The 20,809-nt window shown below is 50.0% G+C and overlaps 4 protein-coding genes across 22 annotated transcripts in view; 1 reads left to right on the top strand and 3 right to left on the bottom strand.

Annotated features, from left to right (window-relative positions):
- Positions 1-3,302, top strand: part of LOC121589079 (alpha-actinin, sarcomeric) — a 16,562-nt gene extending 13,260 nt beyond the window's left edge. For all 10 annotated transcript variants that reach the window (XM_041907696.1, XM_041907695.1, XM_041907702.1 and 7 more), the window contains 5 exons: positions 34-126; positions 204-733; positions 809-1,613; positions 1,689-2,018; positions 2,090-3,302. In XM_041907696.1, coding sequence (XP_041763630.1) covers positions 34-126; positions 204-733; positions 809-1,613; positions 1,689-2,018; positions 2,090-2,248 — 1,917 coding nt within the window. In that variant the 3' untranslated portion in view covers positions 2,249-3,302. The remainder of the gene's footprint in view (positions 1-33; positions 127-203; positions 734-808; positions 1,614-1,688; positions 2,019-2,089) is intronic.
- A 184-nt stretch (positions 3,303-3,486) lies between these two features.
- LOC121589083 lies at positions 3,487-5,033 on the bottom strand. Its single transcript, XM_041907713.1, has 2 exons — positions 4,008-5,033; positions 3,487-3,895 (listed from the first exon to the last, which is right to left on the bottom strand). Exons 1-2 carry the CDS (start codon positions 4,305-4,307, stop codon positions 3,752-3,754), a joined length of 444 nt encoding a protein of 147 aa, XP_041763647.1. The 5' UTR covers positions 4,308-5,033; the 3' UTR covers positions 3,487-3,751.
- Positions 5,034-6,054: 1,021 nt separating this feature from the next.
- Positions 6,055-12,562, bottom strand: LOC121589078. 4 transcript variants are annotated; one of them, XM_041907692.1, is made up of 7 exons: positions 11,661-12,562; positions 11,222-11,546; positions 9,906-10,556; positions 9,548-9,612; positions 8,304-9,484; positions 7,721-8,231; positions 6,055-7,572 (listed from the first exon to the last, which is right to left on the bottom strand). In XM_041907692.1, exons 3-7 carry the CDS (start codon positions 10,522-10,524, stop codon positions 6,322-6,324), a joined length of 3,627 nt encoding a protein of 1,208 aa, XP_041763626.1. In that variant the 5' UTR covers positions 10,525-10,556; positions 11,222-11,546; positions 11,661-12,562; the 3' UTR covers positions 6,055-6,321. The 4 variants fall into 4 exon arrangements, with proteins under 4 accessions (XP_041763626.1, XP_041763623.1, XP_041763625.1 ...); XM_041907689.1 differs by lacking the exon at positions 11,222-11,546; XM_041907691.1 differs by lacking the exons at positions 11,222-11,546; positions 11,661-12,562 and adding an exon at positions 11,098-11,187.
- Positions 12,563-16,989: 4,427 nt separating this feature from the next.
- The window catches only part of LOC121589082 (homeobox protein unc-4), a 62,273-nt gene continuing 58,453 nt past the window's right edge, over positions 16,990-20,809 (bottom strand). For all 7 annotated transcript variants that reach the window (XM_041907712.1, XM_041907706.1, XM_041907711.1 and 4 more), the window contains exons 4-5: positions 20,606-20,745; positions 16,990-18,509 (exon numbers count right to left, since the gene is read on the bottom strand). In XM_041907712.1, the coding sequence (XP_041763646.1) occupies positions 18,155-18,509; positions 20,606-20,745 (495 nt within the window). In that variant the 3' untranslated portion in view covers positions 16,990-18,154. The remainder of the gene's footprint in view (positions 18,510-20,605; positions 20,746-20,809) is intronic.

Below are 20,809 nucleotides of genomic sequence, written 5' to 3'. Positions count from 1 at the left end.
ATGTTGTTTTGATTTGTTTGCACCTGTTGTTAGGCTGAGACCGCTGCCAACCGTATCTGTAAGGTACTGAAGGTCAACCAGGAGAATGAGCGTCTCATGGAGGAGTACGAGCGATTGGCCAGCGATGTAAGTATTGTTTGACCTCCCCTAAACTGCTTGAATTAATGATCATTAACGCTTTACTCTGCCTGCACTCTTTGCAGCTGCTGGAATGGATCCGCCGTACGATGCCGTGGCTCAACTCGAGACAATCGGACAGCACGCTGGCCGGTGTGCAGAAGAAGCTGGAGGAGTACAGAACGTACCGCCGCAAGCACAAGCCGCCACGTGTGGAGCAGAAGGCCAAGCTGGAGACGAACTTCAACACGCTGCAGACGAAGCTGCGCTTGTCGAACCGCCCGGCGTACATGCCGACCGAGGGCAAGATGGTGTCGGACATCACCAACTCGTGGAAGGGTCTGGAGCACGCGGAGAAGGCGTTCGAGGAGTGGCTGCTCGCCGAAACGATGCGCCTGGAGCGTCTGGAGCATCTGGCCCAGAAGTTCAAGCACAAGGCCGACACGCACGAGGACTGGACGAAGGGCAAGGAGGAGATGCTGCAGTCGCAGGACTTCCGTAACTGCAAGCTGAACGAGCTGAAGGCGCTGAAGAAGAAGCACGAAGCGTTCGAATCCGACCTGGCCGCTCATCAGGATCGCGTCGAGCAGATTGCTGCCATCGCCCAGGAGTTGAAGTAAGCGGATGAGCTGATGTCGGTGACGATGGTTAGGCTGTGGTACTTAATACACTCTTTCAACTCGGTTTACAGCACTCTGGAGTATCACGATTGCGCGTCGGTGAATGCCCGCTGCCAGCGCATCTGCGATCAGTGGGATCGTCTCGGCGCGCTGACCCAGCGCCGTCGCCAGGGCCTGGACGAGGCCGAACGCATCCTGGAGAAGATCGATCTGCTCCATCTGGAGTTCGCGAAGCGTGCGGCACCGTTCAACAACTGGCTTGATGGGGCCCGCGAGGACCTGGTGGACATGTTCATCGTGCACACGATGGAGGAGATCCAGGGCCTGATTCAGGCGCACGATCAGTTCAAGGCCACGCTCGGCGAGGCGGACAAGGAGTTCAACGTCATCATTGGGCTGGTGCGCGATGCGGAGGCGATCGTGAAGCAGGAGCAGGTGCCTGGTGGGCTGGTGAACCCCTACACCACGCTGTCGGCCGATCTGATCAGCCGCAAGTGGTCGGAGGTGCGCGCCCTGGTGCCGCAGCGTGACCAGACGCTGGCGAACGAGCTGCGCAAGCAGCAGAACAACGAGATGCTGCGCCGCCAGTTCGCCGAGAAGGCGAACGCGGTCGGACCGTGGATCGAGCGGCAAATGGACGCGGTCACGGCGATCGGCATGGGCATCTCGGGCTCGCTCGAGGAGCAGCTGCACCGTCTGAAGGAGTACGAGCAGGCGGTGTACGCGTACAAGCCGAGCATCGAGGAGCTGGAGAAGATCCACCAGGCCGTGCAGGAGTCGATGATCTTCGAGAACCGGTACACGCACTACACGATGGAGACGCTGCGCGTCGGCTGGGAGCAGCTGCTGACGTCGATCAACAGAAACATCAACGAGGTAAGTGGATTTTAAACGGACAGTTGGTGGGACAGCATTAATGAGCGTGTTGCTTGCTACTACTATTCGTTGTAGGTGGAGAACCAGATTCTGACCCGCGACTCGAAGGGCATCACACAGGAGCAGCTGACCGAGTTCCGCTCGAGCTTCAACCACTTCGACAAGAACCGAACCGGCCGATTGGCGCCGGAAGAGTTCAAGTCGTGCCTCGTCTCGCTCGGCTACTCGATCGGCAAGGACAAGCAGGGCGACATGGACTTCCAGCGCATCCTGGCCGTGGTCGACCCGAACGCGTCGGGCTACGTGCAGTTCGATGCCTTCCTCGACTTCATGACGCGAGAAAGCACCGACACCGACACGGCGGAACAGGTTATCGACTCGTTCAGAATTTTGGCATCCGACAGGGTAAGTTTAGCTGGGGATCCTTCTGAAGTCGCACGAATGTTCACTTACGAATGTGCCCTTTCCCTCTCTAGCCTTACATTCTTCCCGATGAGCTGCGCCGCGAGTTGCCACCGGATCAGGCAGAATACTGCATCCAAAGAATGCCACCGTACAAGGGCCCGAATGCCATCCCCGGAGCGCTGGACTACATGTCCTTCAGTACGGCGCTGTACGGCGAGAGCGACCTTTAAGGGGTGCCCGCCGCAGCCGAAGCCAGCGGAAGCCCTGATCGTTGATCTCGTGCTGGCGAAATGTACACCCACACACTCACACACACACGATCACGCAAACAAAATGCCAACAAAAGTAGTGTGCATGCGCAACGAAGCGCATCGCGCATGCCCTTACCGCGCCGCCATCAACAGTTATTTCGACTCCCGTCTCTATTGCTGGTTTTTATTTTTATGTTTATTATCACTATGGAAGCGTAATGTGCCGCCTTTGGTGGAGCGAACACGGTCTCGGACGATGGAGGAAACAAACCTAGCACGGAGCAGCAGCTTGCGTACGATCCTCCGAGTAGTTTTGTGTGCTTAAGAGGTTAGAAACCGATTCTGGTGCGCAACAATCCGATCCGACAGCATCTCGCGGTGGACACAGCAGCACAGCAGGTGAACTAGTAAGAGGAGCATACATTGCGTGTGCTCGAGCCATCAGGATGTGTAAAGCTAGATTGACACAGAACAGGAAAAGTGTTATTCGTTCGATCGTACAGGAACAAAGTGTCAGGAAAAAAGTGTGTACTAACTGGTTGAGAAAAGAAAACAAGGAAGGAGGATCAACACAATACTACAAGCAAAGTGCTGCTGCCGCCGTCGCTGCTGCTGCTGCTGCTGCTGATGATGATGATAATCATGTTGAGCAAACCATTTTATTTTATTGCATATTTATTATGATTACGATTACGATTATTACGCTACGATTATGATTATTATTTTCTCTTTTCTTTGACAAGATGATGATAATGATGATGATGATAATAATACTAGTGATCGTCGGCATAGAATCATGAAAAAATGGGGGAAAAATGAGCGGGCGATCGATCAAGTTCTTTGGAAATCTTATTTCTATAATAAAAAAACGGAAACACACACAACAACAACAGCAACAACAAAAAGAGAGAGGAAACAACAAAGAACAACACAAAAATGTAAAAAAAAAACTACAAAAAAGCCTAACAAACACAACTCTTTAACAAACCAAAAAAAAAAAACAACAACCGTGTGCCAAAAGTCTTGAATTTCATTGGTGTGTTTGTGTTGTTTGTTGCCGATTTTTTGAGCTGTCGCGAACCATCGTTTCCGGTTGGGAAGAAGTTTTGGGAATGGATTTTTTTTAAAGGCAATACTCATCCTTCATTCGATCGTCGTCAAATCGCTGACTCGAGTCACTTTTATTTAACACCAAAACGAAAACGGTTGATACGGTTGATACAAATGTTTCTTACGCAGTAAAAACACGGTTTATTTTATTATTATTACTTCGATACGCCTGGTCGTCGTTATTCGATATTTACAATAGATCCTTTTCCTACATAATATTCAACAATGGGTTTTTTTTTAAATAAGTGCGTTAGTATTTACAATGCTTTCAAGCAGTCGGTCCTTCCGTTGGAGCGGGTTCAAAAAACGGTTAGAAAAAGCTAGTAGGCTGTGGTGCTCTTCGTGGTGTGAGCTCTCCTGGTCCAGGTCTGTTTAGCTTGCGCTCGAGTTGGCAGGATCATGGTTCACCACCTGCTGTCCGATCACGGGCACAGCGAGCGATTTTAACGTGATTTTCTGTTTCACCGTTCGATAGAATCCTCCGTAGTATTTGCAGGCCGTCTTGCATCCAGAGTACTGTAAAAGAAAAAGGGTCAAAAAAAGAAGAGGCGCTTGTTAGATATAATGGCACTATAGCTTGGTTTCACGAGCTGAAGATCGCGGGTACGGGGCTTGTAAGAATACTTACACAAATCACATCACTGCACATTAAATCGCGCACGATGCGCTTCTCCTCGTGCAGTATCTTGCAGTAGTCCCAGCACATGAAGCAGTTGGGCCGATCGGTACACTCGTCCGTCACGACGATGCTGTTGATCTCCTCGTGCAGATGGTTGGTCAAACAGATCGCACGGCACTGGCGCACCGGTTCCGCCATCGGTGCGTTATAGTCACTGATTCGGTGAATTATTCTGCCCGCGCTTATTCCAACACAGCAGCACAGAAGCAACGCGATCGTTCGTGTGGCGCTATTATTGTTGCACTTCATGTTCACGATCACGATGTTTATTAGGTTTCACGAGGCGCGAGGGTCGTATTGCTATCACGATCACGATTTTTTGTTTTTTCGGAATGTAGTTACGAGTCACTTTGTTTTACAACGGCCAACCGTACATTACTCTCGGTTCGTTCTCGGTAACGTAGCTTGGGAAATGTGTTCGTCACACCTTGACGGTCAGAATGGTAATGAGCCACCAGCCCAGATGAGGAGATCCTTTCTATTTGGACGCATCCCTACCTCGAAGGGTAGAATCAGTGTGAGTGGAATAGCCACACACCGAGCGGGTGAAAGGGGTACAACACACACACACACGCACGCGGTGGAGGGGTTTTTACAACGCGAGGCGAAAGGGTTGCTTCGATTCATTCATAAAAACTGGCCCGGCCCAGCAGCGTTAGGGTAGTAGCGAGTGCACGTGCAAGAAAAATAACCGGAAACATATGGCCATCCTTGTTGCGAGGGCATATTTCACACACGGGTGCAAACAGGTAGGGAATAGGTGACCCGAGGGGTAAGTGCGTGTGAGGGTAAACCGATCGACCATTGAAGAAATAGCAGCATCTTCCACTTCATTTCGGAAAATGCTGCTATCCTCGCAGACATCCCGAATAACAAGCGGAACGGAATTTGTCGCGGCCAAAACAGAAACAATCGACATGCGGAAACAACCGCGGAATGGCCGGAAATGGTCCCAAACCTTTGTAAGGGGGAAAACCCAACGCACTCGGAACTTTTCGGAAGAGAAGTGGCAGGAAGTGTAGTGCAGTGTGCTGGCAAACAGCAATTAATGTTTCGAGCCGTCGCGGACCGGTTGGAGTGTTGGTTGTTTGGAGTGTTTGTGTGCAGCAAACGGCGCAACTCAAATGGATGGAAAACAAATATACCCAAAGGGAGAGTGGTCGCGAAGCAAGCACCGGTCGTATCCAAGGCAACAGGAGCAGAGATGAACGTCTACTGACCACTGTCTGGCAGCGTGAGTTGTTGCGAAGCTCTGCTAAAGCGTTCGTTACCATGATGACCACATCATATCTCGTAGTCGCGGGTAGTGCGAATACCTTCCCAAGCCCCGGGGGAAGACGGCGCCGAGGGTACACCCCGGGGGAGAAACCCATTAAAAAACAGCCAACGTGCAAACGAATCAATGAACACGGGCAGGGTATTTCCCGTTCATTGATAAATTCTCACAGTCTTCCTGCCTGGCGGAAGACCACCGGTATGCTTTTTTTACTGCCCCTCTATTCCATTCAACGACTTTCCCGTCGGGTACGGGCAAGTGCGGGCAAGCTGCCACGGTACGCCTTCGACGTCCTGTTCGTTTTTCCTGTGGTCGCATTAGCGCTTTTCAAAACATAAACAACAATCCCGTACCGGAGAATTTATTGCCCCCGCTTGGTCATCTGTGGGCAGGTAGAGGTATTGGTTGGTGGTACACTGGCCAGCTGGCTCCAGGTGACGAATTCACGTCCACACCACTGTGGTTTGTGGTGTAGCGCCGGTTTTATACCCCGTTTTTTTCTCCAACGAGTCGGGGTTGAAAAAGCGTGTGCCATTGCTGGTATACGGAGAGAAAATGCTCTTGTTATTCTATGAGACTGTTGTCTTTTGACCCTTTTTGTAGAAGAAAGACACAGTAAAAAACTGTCCTTGGGTTTCGTTGCGATGCGGAGTTGGTTTTTACTACGGCGCAGGATATCCTGGTGGTGTCGATCGAAGGGGAAAGAAAGATCGCCATGGGTACGCCAATGGTGTCATAACAATTGATTACATTTTATTTCGCACAGTATCGCAGTACACTCTAAAAGCTAATGCTTTCCGCTTTCTATTTCATAACCTATGGTCACTTTGAATTGAATGGCAAAACAACACAAACCTTTGGGTGGTTGGTTCTTGGAACGTGAAAGCGTGAAATGATCTCGCTGACAACTAAACAACTAATCTAACAAAAACAAAAGCTTATACACCTCCATGTATCCCCACATTCAACGAAAGTTCTCCCGCGTCCTCAAAACTTCAACAAAACGCTCTCCGTCTTGGAGTACACGCTCCAATCCTTGCGGCGCGCATTATCGTACACGTAGCGCAGGGCCATCGCGGCCGACCCGGGTGCCGCCCCAGACACGATCAGCTCCAACTTCCGCTCCTTGTCCAGCGTGCTGCTGAGCGACGTGTAGTAGGGCACCTCCTGCGGCGCCAGAATCGACGAAAAGTGGTTCCGTACGTGCGCGTTCAGCTCGGCCTCCGCGTCGAACGTTTGATCACAGTATTCGCACAGAAAGATGGAGGAGCCCCCGGGAACCAGTGGTCGGTCGGATTCGGTCCCAGTAGCGGGCGAATCGGGCGAACGGACGCGGTGCTTCGACTTCCTCGGCACCTTGCGCGTCGCCGAGACCTCACCTTCCGGGGAGTCATGGGCTTCCACCGGCTCGACGTAAAACAGCTGCCTGCCACCACTCTCCTTGAGCGTGAGCGGTGGCTTCGGGTACTCTTTGCTTTCCGCGAGAAAGATTTGCAAATTGTCCGTGTTGATGTTGTACGCGGCCGAGTGGACCTCCTCGTGCCGGCTGCGCTCATCGTCGTCCGCGGTGCGGTACGTGCAGTACGAGCACGATCGGCCCACGGGCGCCCCATGCTTCGACTCGTGCTCCAGCATGTGAGCGTGCTGCAGGAAGCGGGCCGGACAGCGGGCACAGTAGTACATGGTGGTGGGCCCGGGGTCGAGCAGTCCGGCCGTGTCGAACGCTGTGCCCGTCCCCGCCGCCGGGCTGTTGCTCATGTGCTGCTCCAGATGCTCGGTCAGCTGCTCGACCGTTGCCGCCCGAAACTGGCAGGAAATGCATTCCAGCTGCTCGCTTGGGACAGCCGGCGCCACCGTCCCACTGTCCACCAGGACGGTCGAAGGCATGAGGGCACCGTTGAAGTGGATCAGCTCCGTGGCCGCCGGGTCCTTGTCCAGGATTTCCACGATCGGCTCCAGCGTGTTTACCTCGTCCAGGCTGAACGGTGCCAGGGGCGGTGGAATGGACGAGCTGACGAGGGCATCGATCGATGTGCCGGTGCCGGTGCCGTTGCCGGTGGAGACGGTCGGCGGATGCACCACGTCTTCGATCACGTACACGGAATGTGGTTGGTTCTGTTTGCTATTCCGTGGCACCTGCTGACCGTCGGCACCGTCGGCCAGCGCCGCGGGGTCGTCCCTTTCCGCGTTCACGTGCTCAATGAAAACGTGTCCGTTGTGCTTCAGGCGACAGTGTCTCTGTGGAGCGAGAAGGAAGCATATCAAGAATGGGTTAAAGCGGGCAAACAAGCATAGGATGACAGGAGTAAGCATGCAAATACGTCACAATCACCACGGATTAGTCACCGTAACCCAACTCCCTGTGTGTGTGTGCGCAAGTGTGTACCTGAATCACATGTTTCCAGTTAGAAACCTGATGGCAATGGCCACAGCGATACGGTGCACTGTGGCGCCAGGTACCGGTGGAAGGCACCGCCAGCCCGCGTGTGTGTGAGCTACCGTCACCACCCTCTCCGGCGCCCAGTTCCGGTGGCGGCGGCGGGTGGTGGTTCGTTTTATCTCCAGCACCGCCCGGCGTTAGTAGTAGTGGTAGTAGGGGTGTTCCATTAGTAGTAGTACTAGGCATATCGTTGTTGCTAATGTTAGCTGCACTTTTACTAAGGCTACAGTGGGCCGCCGAACCCGTCGGTGGCGTCGGCGTACTACTGGAGGAGGGTGGTGTAATGTTATTGTTTGCCGTACTGTTGCCACCGCCACCGCCGCCGCCGACCTTCCCGTACGCTTCCTGCTCCATTGCTTCCTCCAGCTGCAGTTGAAAGGGAGAGGTGGCCGTCGTCGCCACCATGCCACCATGACTGTTTGTCGTATGCAGCAACAGCTCCTCCTTGGTCGGTGTACTACAAAAAAAAAGTGGCCAGATTGTTACTCCACACTGAAAGCAGAACCCGAGAAGAGTTGTAGCAACTTACCTAAACTCACAAAATTGACATTTAAAATGGTCGACTTCGTCCACTTTCGCCGACGTCTCATCGTGCGCTGGCTTATCGTCCAGCAGCAAGCTGAACCCGGGCATGTTGGCCAACGCATTCAAATCTATGTTGAACGCACTGCACGCCGCCACCAGATCCGACATGCTGCTCTCGTTGAACGATTTGTTCGGGAAGTTGGTCGACTCCTTCGCACTGCCACTACCACCGGCAACAGCAGCAGCAGCAGCAGCAGCAACACTACCACCTCCTGCTCCTCCACCACCACTAGTATTGTCCGTTATGTGCATCAGCGTGATGTACTTGTTGTACTTGGTGTAGTTCCGCCGGCCCGTTTCGTCGTTCATCAGCACGCCCGCATTCTTGTGGCTCGGGTCGCGGATCGTCTTCAGCCGAATGTGCTTCGTAATGTCCCAGCGCCAGTTGGAGCGGTACGAGCAGAGCGAACACTCGAACGGTTTCTTGTTCAGGTGGCCCACGATGTGCACGTGAAACCGGGACGCCGTCGACGCCCAGAACGAGCAGTGCGGGCACTTGAACACTCGCTTCATCAGCCCGGTCGCGTTCGGATCGTTGGAGGCCAGTTTGCTCGTCACCTCGCCGTACCCGGGCGCCGTCTCGATACCGCAGTACGTTTCCGATTTGCTCTCCAGGATTTCTACCTCATCGTCATCAATCTTGGAGCTGGCGGAGTTTGAAGCGTTCGGACGTGCTGCTGGTGTGGCTGAATCCGCACCGAACAGGTTCGCTTCGAGCAAACTTTTCCACATCTCGTTCGAGGCACTGTCGCCGGGGTCGCCCGTCTGGGGGAAAAGATTCTGGTTCGATTCGTCCATCGATTTCTGCAGCAGCGAGGTGATGAGGTCCTCCTTGTGGGACGCTGCAATGTGGTTCGCTAGATCCAGCGTGGACTCGAAGCTAAGCTCGCAAAATGTGCACTTGGTCTGGGGCGACGACGGTAAGCTCATTGGGGGTGGTGGGTGGCTGTGTCCCACTGCCACCTCCGGTGGCATTAGCACCGACATCGGTACCGGCTTTAGCAGCTCCTTTTCCGGCTTGGCGGGTGCTAGGGGAATCAGGTTGGGGATTGGTCTGGAGCGCTTTTTCGGCACCGTTTCATTGTCTTCGGAGGGCTTGCGGCCGGTTTTGTGGGAAGAGGAGTCCTACGAGTGAAGGGAGGAGCTATTAAAGGATACGATCTAAAGTGGAGAAATTGGGGATCTTACCCGTTCCGGTGATGTCACAACACTCTGCATGCCATCCATCTCGGACTTGATTGGGGCCTTGAGTGCTGTACGGGGGAAAATGAAGTGAAGTAGAGAAAACATTCAATATTGGAAGTGCAGTAGCAATAATACACTTTGTTCGTCATCTATCTTGTTTCTGGACCACCGTTCACGCGAACACAATTCTATGTCAAGAAAAGGTTTGTTTTGGTTTGACCTAATTAGCCAATAGACTTTCTAGGCATACTGCGATATTGCCCACGCGTTTGACCCAGAATGTACCAGATGTCGTGACTTCCATCCCGTGCTTACTTCGATTGAAATAGCACAGCGATATACAAAAACACAATCAATTTACCCAAAAAAGACGATGTCCACGTTTGTTCGACGTTCCTCAGCAACAGCGATGGCAGCAGAGATGCAACAAGTTGCTGCGTATACGCACCACCCACACCCAGCGCATCCAACACTTTGCTCGCTGAATCCTTCTCGGAACTGTCCTTTTCAATCACCTCCCGTCGATCTTCACTATTGTCCACCGGTGTCGCACCTTTACTGCCCGACTCCACCACCGGTACGTCCGCACCGCCGTGCACCATTCGCATGTGGCGTACCAGCTTCTGGTAGTGGCGCGAGGCGTACACACATCGTTTGCACTCGTACACACTAATCTTCTCCCCGTGGGTGTCGCGTAGATGCGTCAGATAGCTGCGGGGGTTTTGCGTAAAGTAGCTGCAGCTGCCACACGCGTAGTTGCGCTTCACCTTACACTGTGGCAGCCGTTTCTGCTCGCCGTGATGGTGGTGTGGTGCGTTATCGGAACCTTGGCTATCAGCAGCAGCAGCAGCAGCAGCATCGATAAGTTTGGTCTGTGGTTCGCGTTTGACGCGTCGTTCAGCAGCAGCGGTAGTAGTGCTGCTGGCCAGTTGCCGTTGCGCTGCTAGTTTGCCTCTGGTGCGTCGCACCATCGAGGGCATTTCGATGCTGGTGCAAAGTCGGGCTGGTTGCCCTGGAAGGAGGAAAAGAAACCGTATGGTGTGTTAGATAATGGAGTGCTGGCGGAGAAGGCGGATATCGGAAGCACGTTCCACTTGGGAGACGCCACAGGGATGGCAGCAGAGCGACCCGTCCGTACCATTGTGGTTGGCGCTACTGTTTTTGTGAAGCAAAATAATGGTAAAAACATCCAACCCGTTCGGCACAATTGACCGAAGAAAACACAATCTTATTTACACAGTTTTTGTCCCCCCGCCCCCAGTTCGCTATCACTGGCTGCTCTCGTGTGTGTGTGTATGTGTGTAGCTCTCCGTGGTGTCGTGCTGTACGTCGCTGACATTTGTGTTTGGCGCATGCGCAATAGAAGTTCCGGAGAAGCGCACGGACACCCTGCAGCAACAGCTGATGGGAGGGTGACAGCCGCCGTACCGTGAGCGATAAGGAAGTTTGTATTTCAATTTCAGCGCTAAACGCTTGAACGGTTGTCAGTTTGAAAAAAAAAAACCGTGGCTTTAAACTGCGTTCCAGCAATCAATAGAGCGGTTTGTTGTTACCTTACAATTTATTCATTTAAGCCTCTCACGGATGTCCCCTTTTCCGAGGGCGGTCGTCAGGGGGGGGGGGGGCAAAATGACTCCCGTGCTGCTGCCCCGTGCTCTTCAAGGCATAAACAATTACCAATTTAATACACATCCACACACGCGCGCGCACACACACACACATCCGTTCTCGATTGCCGCGCTACTTAGGCGAACAGGGCCGCAAAGAACGTCTAGCTAAGCGGGGTACACATGATCAGTACGAGCGGTCGTCAGAACGCCAACTAACGCGCGCGAAGGCTAACCAGAGACATTCAATTGAGCGGCAGTCACGTGTCGCCCTCTGCCGCCTCCTCTGCTGCCCTTCACAGGCACACGGACACAGTAAAAAAGAAGCAAACCCCGCGTCACCCGCCGCTGCAAGATCTGCATGCGCTAGACGAGTTAGTAGTAGATCGCACCGACTACGGGGGAAGATATTTAAACAGATGAGTCGTTGTTGCTTCGCTGCTGCGCCTTCTCGCTTGCGTTGGTGGGCCGTGCAAAGCAGGCAAGCCAGCTCTTTCCCGATTACCCACCATGTGTATGCCGCCGTCACTGCTGGAGACTGTTGAGCTGCTGGATCCGTCTAATTCTAATCTCTGGAAACGCCAACCAACAGAAGAAACAGCTCTCTTATAGTGAGTCCCGATTTTCCATTGCACAACAGCACACGTCACTCGTCATCCGAGAGGGGGAGGAGGGAGGGAGGGTTGACCACACACACACACACCACTGTTCAGCACTGATAAGAGCCGAGCAGACACGCACAGGCAACCACGGCGAGTCGTTTTTCTTCACTGGTGCAAGGAGAACACACTCTTAAGCTCCACAGCCTACTGCTTCGGTTGGCAGCATCTACAGCAGCAGCACAGTTTGTGTCACTACGACCACAACGTTTGCAGATGTTTGCGAGTGGCGGCAGACTGTGGGGTTTGGTTTGTGGGGATCGTTTTGCTGCTAAAAATAGCTGCACTAACTAATACGCTTCGCGTTAGAACGAACGGTCTTTGGCACAATCAAATCGGTCTCAGTATGGCGCACCGAGCTCCGAACTCAGAATTCTAGGCTGCAGGCAGCTTGCAGAGATGCAGACACAGACAAAACACACTCTTCACGTCGATCATCTCCCTTTTCGGGGGTTCGGGGTAGTGTTCAGACAGTGAAGATCGTCCCTCCCCCGTCGTTCGTTCTGTTTTACGCAGTTATACAACGCGCACTCTCGCGCACACAACACTTCTGCGCTGGGCTGGGCGGTAACAGTGCGCCAGACTATTCTAATGCAGCTCGGTATCGGCAGCGCTTTTTTCCATGAGTCCCCGTGTCACCCGTGCAGGAAAGGGGGGGAGATGTACTAGATGTACTGGCACATACAGTCTCCGTGTGCGCGAGAACGCGAGAATGCGCCCGACCAAGGCCCTGGCGATGCCGCCACCGCTAGAGCGCAGTTTGAGCGCAGCGCTATTTTACTCTCTGCACACACAAGTCGCGATGCATAGTTACATGCTCATCGCATGTGAGAGTGGTGGCTATACATATATGCACATGGCAGTGCCTAGCACAGCGAAAACAACTCCGCGGAGATCTGCCCCTGCCCAGCGCGCTTGATTACGCGCATTTCTTGCGCACATGTGTGCGACGATGATGCATGGGAGGAGGAGGAGGAAGAGGAGAAAAGCGGAAGGAAATAGGGGTGGTGTGGCGCAGTATTGGAAGCATAAGCGCGTATCTGGCTCGGGGGATGTACGCTTGGTGCAAACCGTTTCGTGCCGACGCAGCATTAGCGTTAGATTGCGCGGTACAGTCGGTTGCACGCAACCGGGTACGTGGAGAGGCGTTGGAAAATGTAAAGAGTTGACAATGAGACAATGAGGGCGTGATGCATTGTGACTGTTTGTACCATGCAATCGCAAAGCAAAGATGAAATAATCATAAATTTAATTTAATAAAAAATCGCGTTAAATGCTGTCCGCGTTCCACTGCAACACACTGTACACTGTGGAGGGATCGTAAAACGAGCTGACCTTTGCTGAAAAGTGCAACCGGCGGAGGTTGATTGTGGAGGAGACGAACTGTTGTGCTTAGTTGAGATGATTGAAAGCATTTGCTCCGGGAAGGGTTGATGAGATCTTGCTCGAATCGAGCAGTTTGCGTCGCGACCGGGCACGGATGCTGTGAGTGTGCGCTCTCTCTCTCTATGCGTATGACGATCAGTAATAATTAATGATTGATTTTTGATCACTTTGTCGGCACATTTGTCAGGGGAGTCAAACACCAAAGAAAAGGCAATCACAAACCTTCAAAAATAATTAAATACCACTAAAAAAACACAGGTTTGACACTCCCGCGGCTTAATTAATAGTGTTGTCAAACCGAAAGTTTCAGTCCCTTTCCGTGGTGAACCGTTGCTCCAAACGGCAGGAAACCCACAGCACACCCCGTCCGGGTCTTGCATTGTTTTTTTTTTTATGTTTTTAAACTGCCCAATGATTAAGACATTAGAAAATCATTTGAACCAGCATGCGAAAGGTTACAGGGACCGAGTGCTGCTCCCACGATAGTGTTCGTGCTGTGCCACACGATCATCATCCGCGGGTCATCCGCAGAGGGGAGGTTTCGGTTGCCGGCCCTTCCGGCGATATACACGGCACGGCGGATAATCAATGAGCGGAGATTCATAGCCGTGCAGTTTAATTTAATTTATCCCGAAACGAGCCCCACAAACACATCAATGAAAGAGGCGGGATACGATCGGCGGAGAAGAAGATCGTCGTTGAACGCTTAAAAAAAGTGGAAAGATGCCGCAGAACGGCTGTGGTTGGTGTCGTTGGTGTCAATTGAAGTGGAAGCACCGGAGGCAACCGGAGCGGGAGACAAAAAACCGCAAGAACCTCAGCCCCTCCCCGCCTTCCTCCCCACATCTACCCAAACTCCGGCGTTCGGCATCAATCTCATTTACACTTGTTTATTATTTTCACCGAACCGTGCGCTCTGTTATTAAATATAATAAATCATCAAAGATCAGGTGATTTGAGACGATTTGATGTCCGGCAGCAGCAGCGGTGGGCAGGGGCAGGGCCAGCTATCCGGGCCAGCCGTTCCTTCCTTCGGACGGGACGGAGCGCTAATTCGCTTCGGGGGGCTGGTTGCCCTGCCAACGGTGCCCCATCTTTCATGGTTTCCAATTTTCTTCACGCGAACAATAAGTTATGTTTTCGGGGCAATGTTGCTGCTGTCTGGCCGGTTGTGCGCTCCTTTGAGCAGCATTAGCCGCAAGGGGTAGTGCGGGTTTTTGTGTGTGTGTGTGCTCTCCTCTCCTCTGTAAAACCACTGGTGAGCCTTTGATTTGTGGATGTCTTCATTTAAGCGGTGCCGAAGGAATGTGTTGCTTGTTTGTTTCCTTCACTGTTAGTGCGAGTTTGTTTTAGGCTTAGGACACGGAGCAAAGCTCCCCAAAATAAAGTTTTTTCGATTCTTAACAAAGAATATTCTCTGTAAAAAGCTTCTTCACCTTCAAGCTATTAATTAATCCCATCTCAATTATAACACACACGCACACACTTTTAGCCAACAAAAGAAATAGTAGAAACACATTATATACCTCATTACAACTATTCTACCGCATGTGAATGGGTTACAACATTATCCAGCGATGTGTAACACACACAAACACAGGGCAAGCGGTTCATTATAAAACCATTAGCCCAACCGAAAACAATCCACAGAGAGCTGGTAAAGCTTCGTAGCGATCCCGGTACCAAGCCAGAATGAGGCCCGTGGATCTCGTGGAAGTGTCTGGGACCGGGGTGATAATTGTGATGAGAGTTGAATGAAACGGAACGCTGCCAACATACTACAACGGCTTAATTTGGAACTAACAAAAGTGAAAAAGCCTCAAAATACTCTCTGTTGCAGCAGCAACAACGCAAAGCATGATCGTTAGCCATGTAAGGGTGTTTTTTTGGAGGGTAATTTTCGATAACACCGTGTGTGTGTTTCTGTTTGTGTTGCTTGTGTGTATCCTTTGGCGCAGCGGGACTGGTTTTTTTTTTGTGGAAGTCAGCAGAGGATCAACTTTGTGGTTAATTTTATGTCGAAAATATCACCTTTTTTTTTTGCTTCGCATCGCATACCTTCTCCCGTTTTTTTTCGGTCCCTTCAAAAGTCTTCTTTTTAGGATGATATAAAGTGTATGAAAAAGTAGCAAAATTAGGTAAACAAAAACCAATCATTCGAAGCGCAAAACATGACGAAACTTGGGTAAAGAGAGAGAGAGCATCTCTTCCGGTTAGATTTTGGCGAGTGTGTGTGTGTGTGCGTGCGAGGGGGATTTTTTTTTGAGTCAGTTTTATATGATTTTTGTTAATGAATTAAGCAAACCACAGTCCCGTTTGCCCCGAACGAACGAACGAACGAACGAACGGGTCCGTCGTAATTTGATTGGTGTTGATTGAGAGGCCGGAGCGTAACGGTTGTTCGAGGTTTAACCTTTTTATTTTGCCCGATGGTTTGGTTCGTGGTTTTGGCCACGGCTGTTTGAAGAGTGCCAGCTGGGCGTGTGTGTGTGTGTTGCACTAAGTGGCAGGTATCGGTTAATGCGGTTTTTGTGGATTATCTTCCTAATGCTGTGTTTCGATTTGGGGTTAAGCAATTCATTGATGGTTTCCGAGTAAAGGAAAGCATACACGAGGAAGATGTGCGGTACGGAAAGGACCTTATGGTTAGTTTTTGGAAGCAAATACCACGTATTTGGTTGGTTGCGTGTCGCGGAGTCGTTTTGTTTGCCATTGTTATGCAGCTCAATTATGACACCTTAGATTGAACTGGTACAACTTTTCGATAGCTCATTGTTAACCATAAAATGGAACCAGCACCGCAGAATTGGAAAACTTTGCAACTCAATTTGCCGTTCTCAATGTACTTATTTCTTTCGACTCATTTCCATCTAAAAAAAAATCTGAACCCATTTCAATGTACATTATTTTGAATTGATTTATTTTTAAAAAGGAATCACATTTTTGGAGTACGCTGCAGACACAAAATAATAAGTAAAACAAAAACCCCTATACTCCTCAAACAACGAAACGTTACGTTACGTGTTGTTGCTGTACTTGATCGACTACTTTCCACGCTTCCAGTTGTTGATGGTGTAAATAAAAAAAGCGTACGTAGTAATTCGCTTACATCCACTTGGCAGTACAAATAAGAAACATGTTTGTTTTGAAAAAGGTAACAAAATTATTCAAATAATTTTTTAAATACACCGAAAAAAAGGTTTAAAATTTACGTTTAATACATAGTTTTGCATCTCTGTGTGTGTGTGTGTTGCTGTCCCTGTCTTGTCTGTCTCTTTCATTCCATTTCCTTCTGTTTGCATGCTGCGAGATGCACTGTAGCCAATTGTTTCACATACTCAGGAGTCGGGACATCGGTTTGGGGTGGCGATTGTATTCATCCCCTCTTTACTTTACAAATGTCTTTTTGCTACGTATCGCACATTAGCTTAATTAGGGGACTATTTTGCACCTTTTCTCTCTATTGCTGCAGGGTTGTATCGAAGATTTGCTGACGGCAGAAGCGATCCAACATTCTTCAACTTCAACTTCAACTCCAGTAGCTTCTGTACTGTAGTGAGCAGTTTTGAATTACGATGACTGATTATTATTTGTTCGATGTTTTTTTCTTCGATCTTTTGTGGTAAAATAATGATTCGCATGTTGCTGTGGATAAGGTTGCTTTTCTTCCTTTCTTGCTCTTCGATGATTCGTGTTTGTTGAAACTTCCGTACTTCTTTTACCTTTTCGCACTCACTTATTAGTTTGTTTTTGTTACGGATGATATTGTTTCATTTTTATTTATATATATAGATTCATTCTTTCGACCCATACGACACCCACTCACACAACACTTTACAGTAGTAGGTCTGATATATTTATATATATTCTGGCGCACAGAACTTTTTGTGTGTGTGTGTCTTTTAATTATTAGTTTTAATTTACTTTACTCGGTATTTATACTTATAGGCCTCTTATTGTTGTTCGTGCTATGTACATCGTTCCATTTTCCTGATATCCTGATATAAGATGGGAACTCTAAATAGGGGGGGGGCGATCCATTTCGTTTGAAAACGAAAAGCTTCAAACAATTCTAATGTACACATATAAACGCACACTCACACACACATACACACACAGCCACGCATGCGCTTTAACAGTCATTTGTCCAGTTGCGGAATGATGAAACAGAAAAACCAATTCAAAACATTGCCCAATCGTTTAATTGTCCTAATAAAACTCCTATCAGCTGTGTTTTATTGAAACCAAAACATGTGTGGTTTCGTTTTTTTTTTTTTTGCACAAATAAAAGCTTTTGATCTTTTCATCTTTTTGAAATGGAACCGCTAAAGGGGACAGTAAACATTTGGGTCCGCTTTTTTCTAGCCATGGTTTTTGTATAGTTTCGCGCTCTCACTATCGCGCGTGTTTGCCTCGTCAGTTCTCTTTGCTTGCTACTAGCGCCACTCCGCATACGGTGGCGATTTGTCGAAGTGCATGCATGTACGAGCGTTCAAGAGCCAATGGCGCTGTGTTTGTAGCGTGTGTGTGTGTATGTGTGTGCGTGCGTGGGAATACGCCTTTGAACTAGTTTTCGATAAACAATAATTACAGGTAAAATATTAATTAAAATAAATAATGCAGCTGTGTGCATGGTTTGCACAAGTACACACAGTCCTGCGGGAGCAGGAAAGCAGGGACAGGGAGATTCGTTGTGCAAACATTCGGTTCTACCTACTGGTAAGATTGCTTCTTGGAGGGGGGGGGATGGGTACACAGGATCGAGGATAAAATTGCAACTTTCAAACTGGGAGCAGTTTCGTCCGGCGCACTGACCGCACATGTACAGATTGCAGATTTTAGGAACACACACTCCGACTTTCCACCCGTCTCGCTCGCTCGCTCGGTTAGTGTAAGAAGGAATTGCATAGAACACCCCATCGTAGAACACCGGCTTAGACACTGTCCGCCGTCCGGTTTCACGTATTGTTGTACAGCAGCGATTCTATGCTAAACGGGTTGGGCCTGATGCTGTTGCGCGGTGTGTCACTGCCGGCTCCATCGTCCAGCAGCCCGTCCCCGTCGACGCTGTCCCGGCGCTGCATCGAGCAGTCCTCCGGTTCGTCGCCCGACTCCGCACCGCCCACCACGTCGATCGGATCCTCGTCGTCGTTGTCGTTGTCGTCGTCGTCCTCCGAATCGCTGCCCGAGTTGTTCCGGTGCTGGGATAGGTACTCGGCCTTCAGTGCCTCCAGATCGACGGTAATGCCCTTGGCGCGCAGTTTCCGGGCTTGCCGCTCGAGTGCCTTCGCTATCTTCTTCCGACGGCGGGCCCTGCACGGGAAGAGGCGCAAAGAGAGAAAGGATTGTGGCCGGTTAGTTATGTGGAGTGTGGTGAAGTGTAAAGTTGTAAATACAATTATTGTGAATGAATCACATGCAGCTGTTGTAGGTTAAATGATTAATTTTTCTTATCAAGAATGCGAGAAAATGCGCGAGAAAGCAGGGCATTTGTTGCTTACACGCGTTGCTCACCCCTGCACCAACAGATGGCGCTACTGTACTGGTTTTGAGCTAGCCTGCTGCAGCACATTGACTGCAATTTGGCGATGCTTTTGGTCAACACCTATTCCACATTGTGCAGTAAATAGGTTTGCTATCCATTTTTCAATTTCAATTTCAAAATTTATCTCCTTTTTCTTACTTTTGTAATATTTGTTTTCTTCATCCAAAACCGAGCATAAGCAACGTGAAACATGTGTTTGCTCCTATTTGGTAGATAATAATAACAAACCAATGAGCAAATTTTCCAGCAACCAATTTATGGTCACCGATTATCGACCCGGTTCAAAAGCCCCGCACGAGATGCAATTTGCTTTTGATTACAAAACACTAATTAAAACACCCTCTCAGCCATCGGCATCGGTTCGATTCAGCAGATTCGGCTGCCACCTGTCACCTGGTGGCCGTTTTTCAAGCGAGGGTGAACACCGCCGCCGCCGGGTCGAAGGGCGAGAAAAGCGCGTAAACAAAAATGGAAAACACTTGCGCCATTTTGTGTGCGTCCTGTGGGCGAGGGTTGGCTGTGTTATTGTTTTTGTTTCCCCCCCCCCCCCCCTGAGGGCGAGTGATTTTCCCCGCATTTTGAACGCGTGCGGTGGGGTTTGTGTAAAATGGCTCCGAGTTCCTGTCATCGTTTCCCGGCCCGACCGTGCCCGCGGGGTGATCCAGGGGGTTTTCAGCCGCCCGTGTGCGCTTCATTTGCACACGCATATGGCTGACGGGATGGATGGATGGATGGATGGAACGAATGGATGTCCTGATGTGCCTGGCGGGGCTTTTCAGTTATTAAACCGTGCCACCAATTGCAAAGAAGCTGGCGGGGATGTTTGCTAAATGTTGTGCATTAAATGGATGCTCATTGGGGGAAAATTCAGAAGGTAAAGGGATTGCCACCATTATTATCTCACTTGTTAGTGGTTTGGAATGTCCTTTGGCGAAAAAAGCGCATTTTCAAGCTGTTCAATGTGTTGCGAGCGAGGTAAATTTGAACTAAATTTCTTCTTAAAATCATCGCTTTTGGGTTAATAATTTATCTTGCAGGATAAAAACCACAACCAAAATAAAATGGAACCTACAGAAGCTTCCAGAAGCTTTTCATTTAATTGCTTGCAGCGAGGGACCACTTACCAACGGCAAAACTATATCAACTACACCCCAAAGCTAATAGAAAAGCGAGCAAAAGCATTATTTTTATTCGGCTGCAATAACATATTTTTGGATTTTTGTGTGAAGCAGCAACACAAACGCAGGATAAGTGCATCGTCAAAAAAGCAAAGTGCAACAGGAGCTTAATCCCATTCGCCGGGCACACACTATCATCGCGTCAGTAGCTTGTGCGTACCCGTTCATTCCCGGGCTTTTATGCCCGCTGAGTGGCTCAATTGGTTGGGCAGCAATTTAGTAAGCCTGTGAGGTGTGTAATAAATTTACCACAGTCAATACAGCCAACCGCGGATCGAGATCGCGAGGGGGAAATTTCGGGGCCAAAATCGTGCAAATGGATCCCCTGAAATGCTCTCGTGCCACTACCATAAAGAACTTGAAACACACTCTCCCTAAAGCACCCGTGATTGTAGTGACAAATTATTATGCCATTTGCGTTGCATATGCATCCGATATGCACTTCCCAAAATATGCAGCCAGACGAATAAAGCCAGAACAACAACCACTACAAAAAAGGCAATTGTGTTTGGCAAGTGGTTACGGTGCCATTAATCTGTGTGTTGTGAGCAAGCGCGCTTGTGTGCGATGTGTTTAATGCTCTCTATTTGTGTCGGGTAAGTTTCGCTGTTTAAATAAACTGTTGCTAGTGTCCTCTCCGATCCTCTGTTTTCTTGTGCTAGGCTTTTCCACATGCATAAACTTACTTTTCTCGCGCTCGCAGCTCGCTTGGCGGGATCGGTTCACCGGAACAGGACTGCGGATGGGCGTTGTGTGCGGGTCTGCCGGGGCCTTTTTTGGTGTGCTCCTTTTTCCTCCACTTGGCCCTTCGATTTTGAAACCACACCTGTGGAGGGAGAGAGGGGAAAGAGGGTTGTGAAAAAGAGCGGTCCATTTCGAGTAGAAATATT

This window comes from Anopheles merus, chromosome 2R (genome assembly GCF_017562075.2).
Source record: "Anopheles merus strain MAF chromosome 2R, AmerM5.1, whole genome shotgun sequence".
Classification (NCBI taxonomy): Eukaryota; Metazoa; Arthropoda; class Insecta; order Diptera; family Culicidae; genus Anopheles; species Anopheles merus.
The sequence above is the reverse complement of the archived record's forward strand: the minus strand, read 5'-3'. Positions and strand labels throughout refer to the sequence as shown.

What these genes read in the sequence shown, in the direction of transcription:
- LOC121589078 (XM_041907692.1), bottom strand. Translation starts at nt 10,524, where the DNA reads ATGCCCTCGATGGTGCGACGCACCAGAGGCAAACTAGCAGCGCAACGG. An exon ending in TTGTGACATCACCGGAACGG is followed by an intron (nt 9,485 to 9,547) that starts GTAAGATCCCCA and finishes CTTCACTCGTAG; the next exon opens with GACTCCTCTTCCCACAAAAC. An exon ending in TGTCAATTTTGTGAGTTTAG is followed by an intron (nt 8,232 to 8,303) that starts GTAAGTTGCTAC and finishes TTTTTTTTGTAG; the next exon opens with TACACCGACCAAGGAGGAGC.
- LOC121589083 (XM_041907713.1), bottom strand. Translation starts at nt 4,307, where the DNA reads ATGAAGTGCAACAATAATAGCGCCACACGAACGATCGCGTTGCTTCTG. An exon ending in TGTGCAGTGATGTGATTTGT is followed by an intron (nt 3,896 to 4,007) that starts GTAAGTATTCTT and finishes TTTCTTTTACAG; the next exon opens with TACTCTGGATGCAAGACGGC.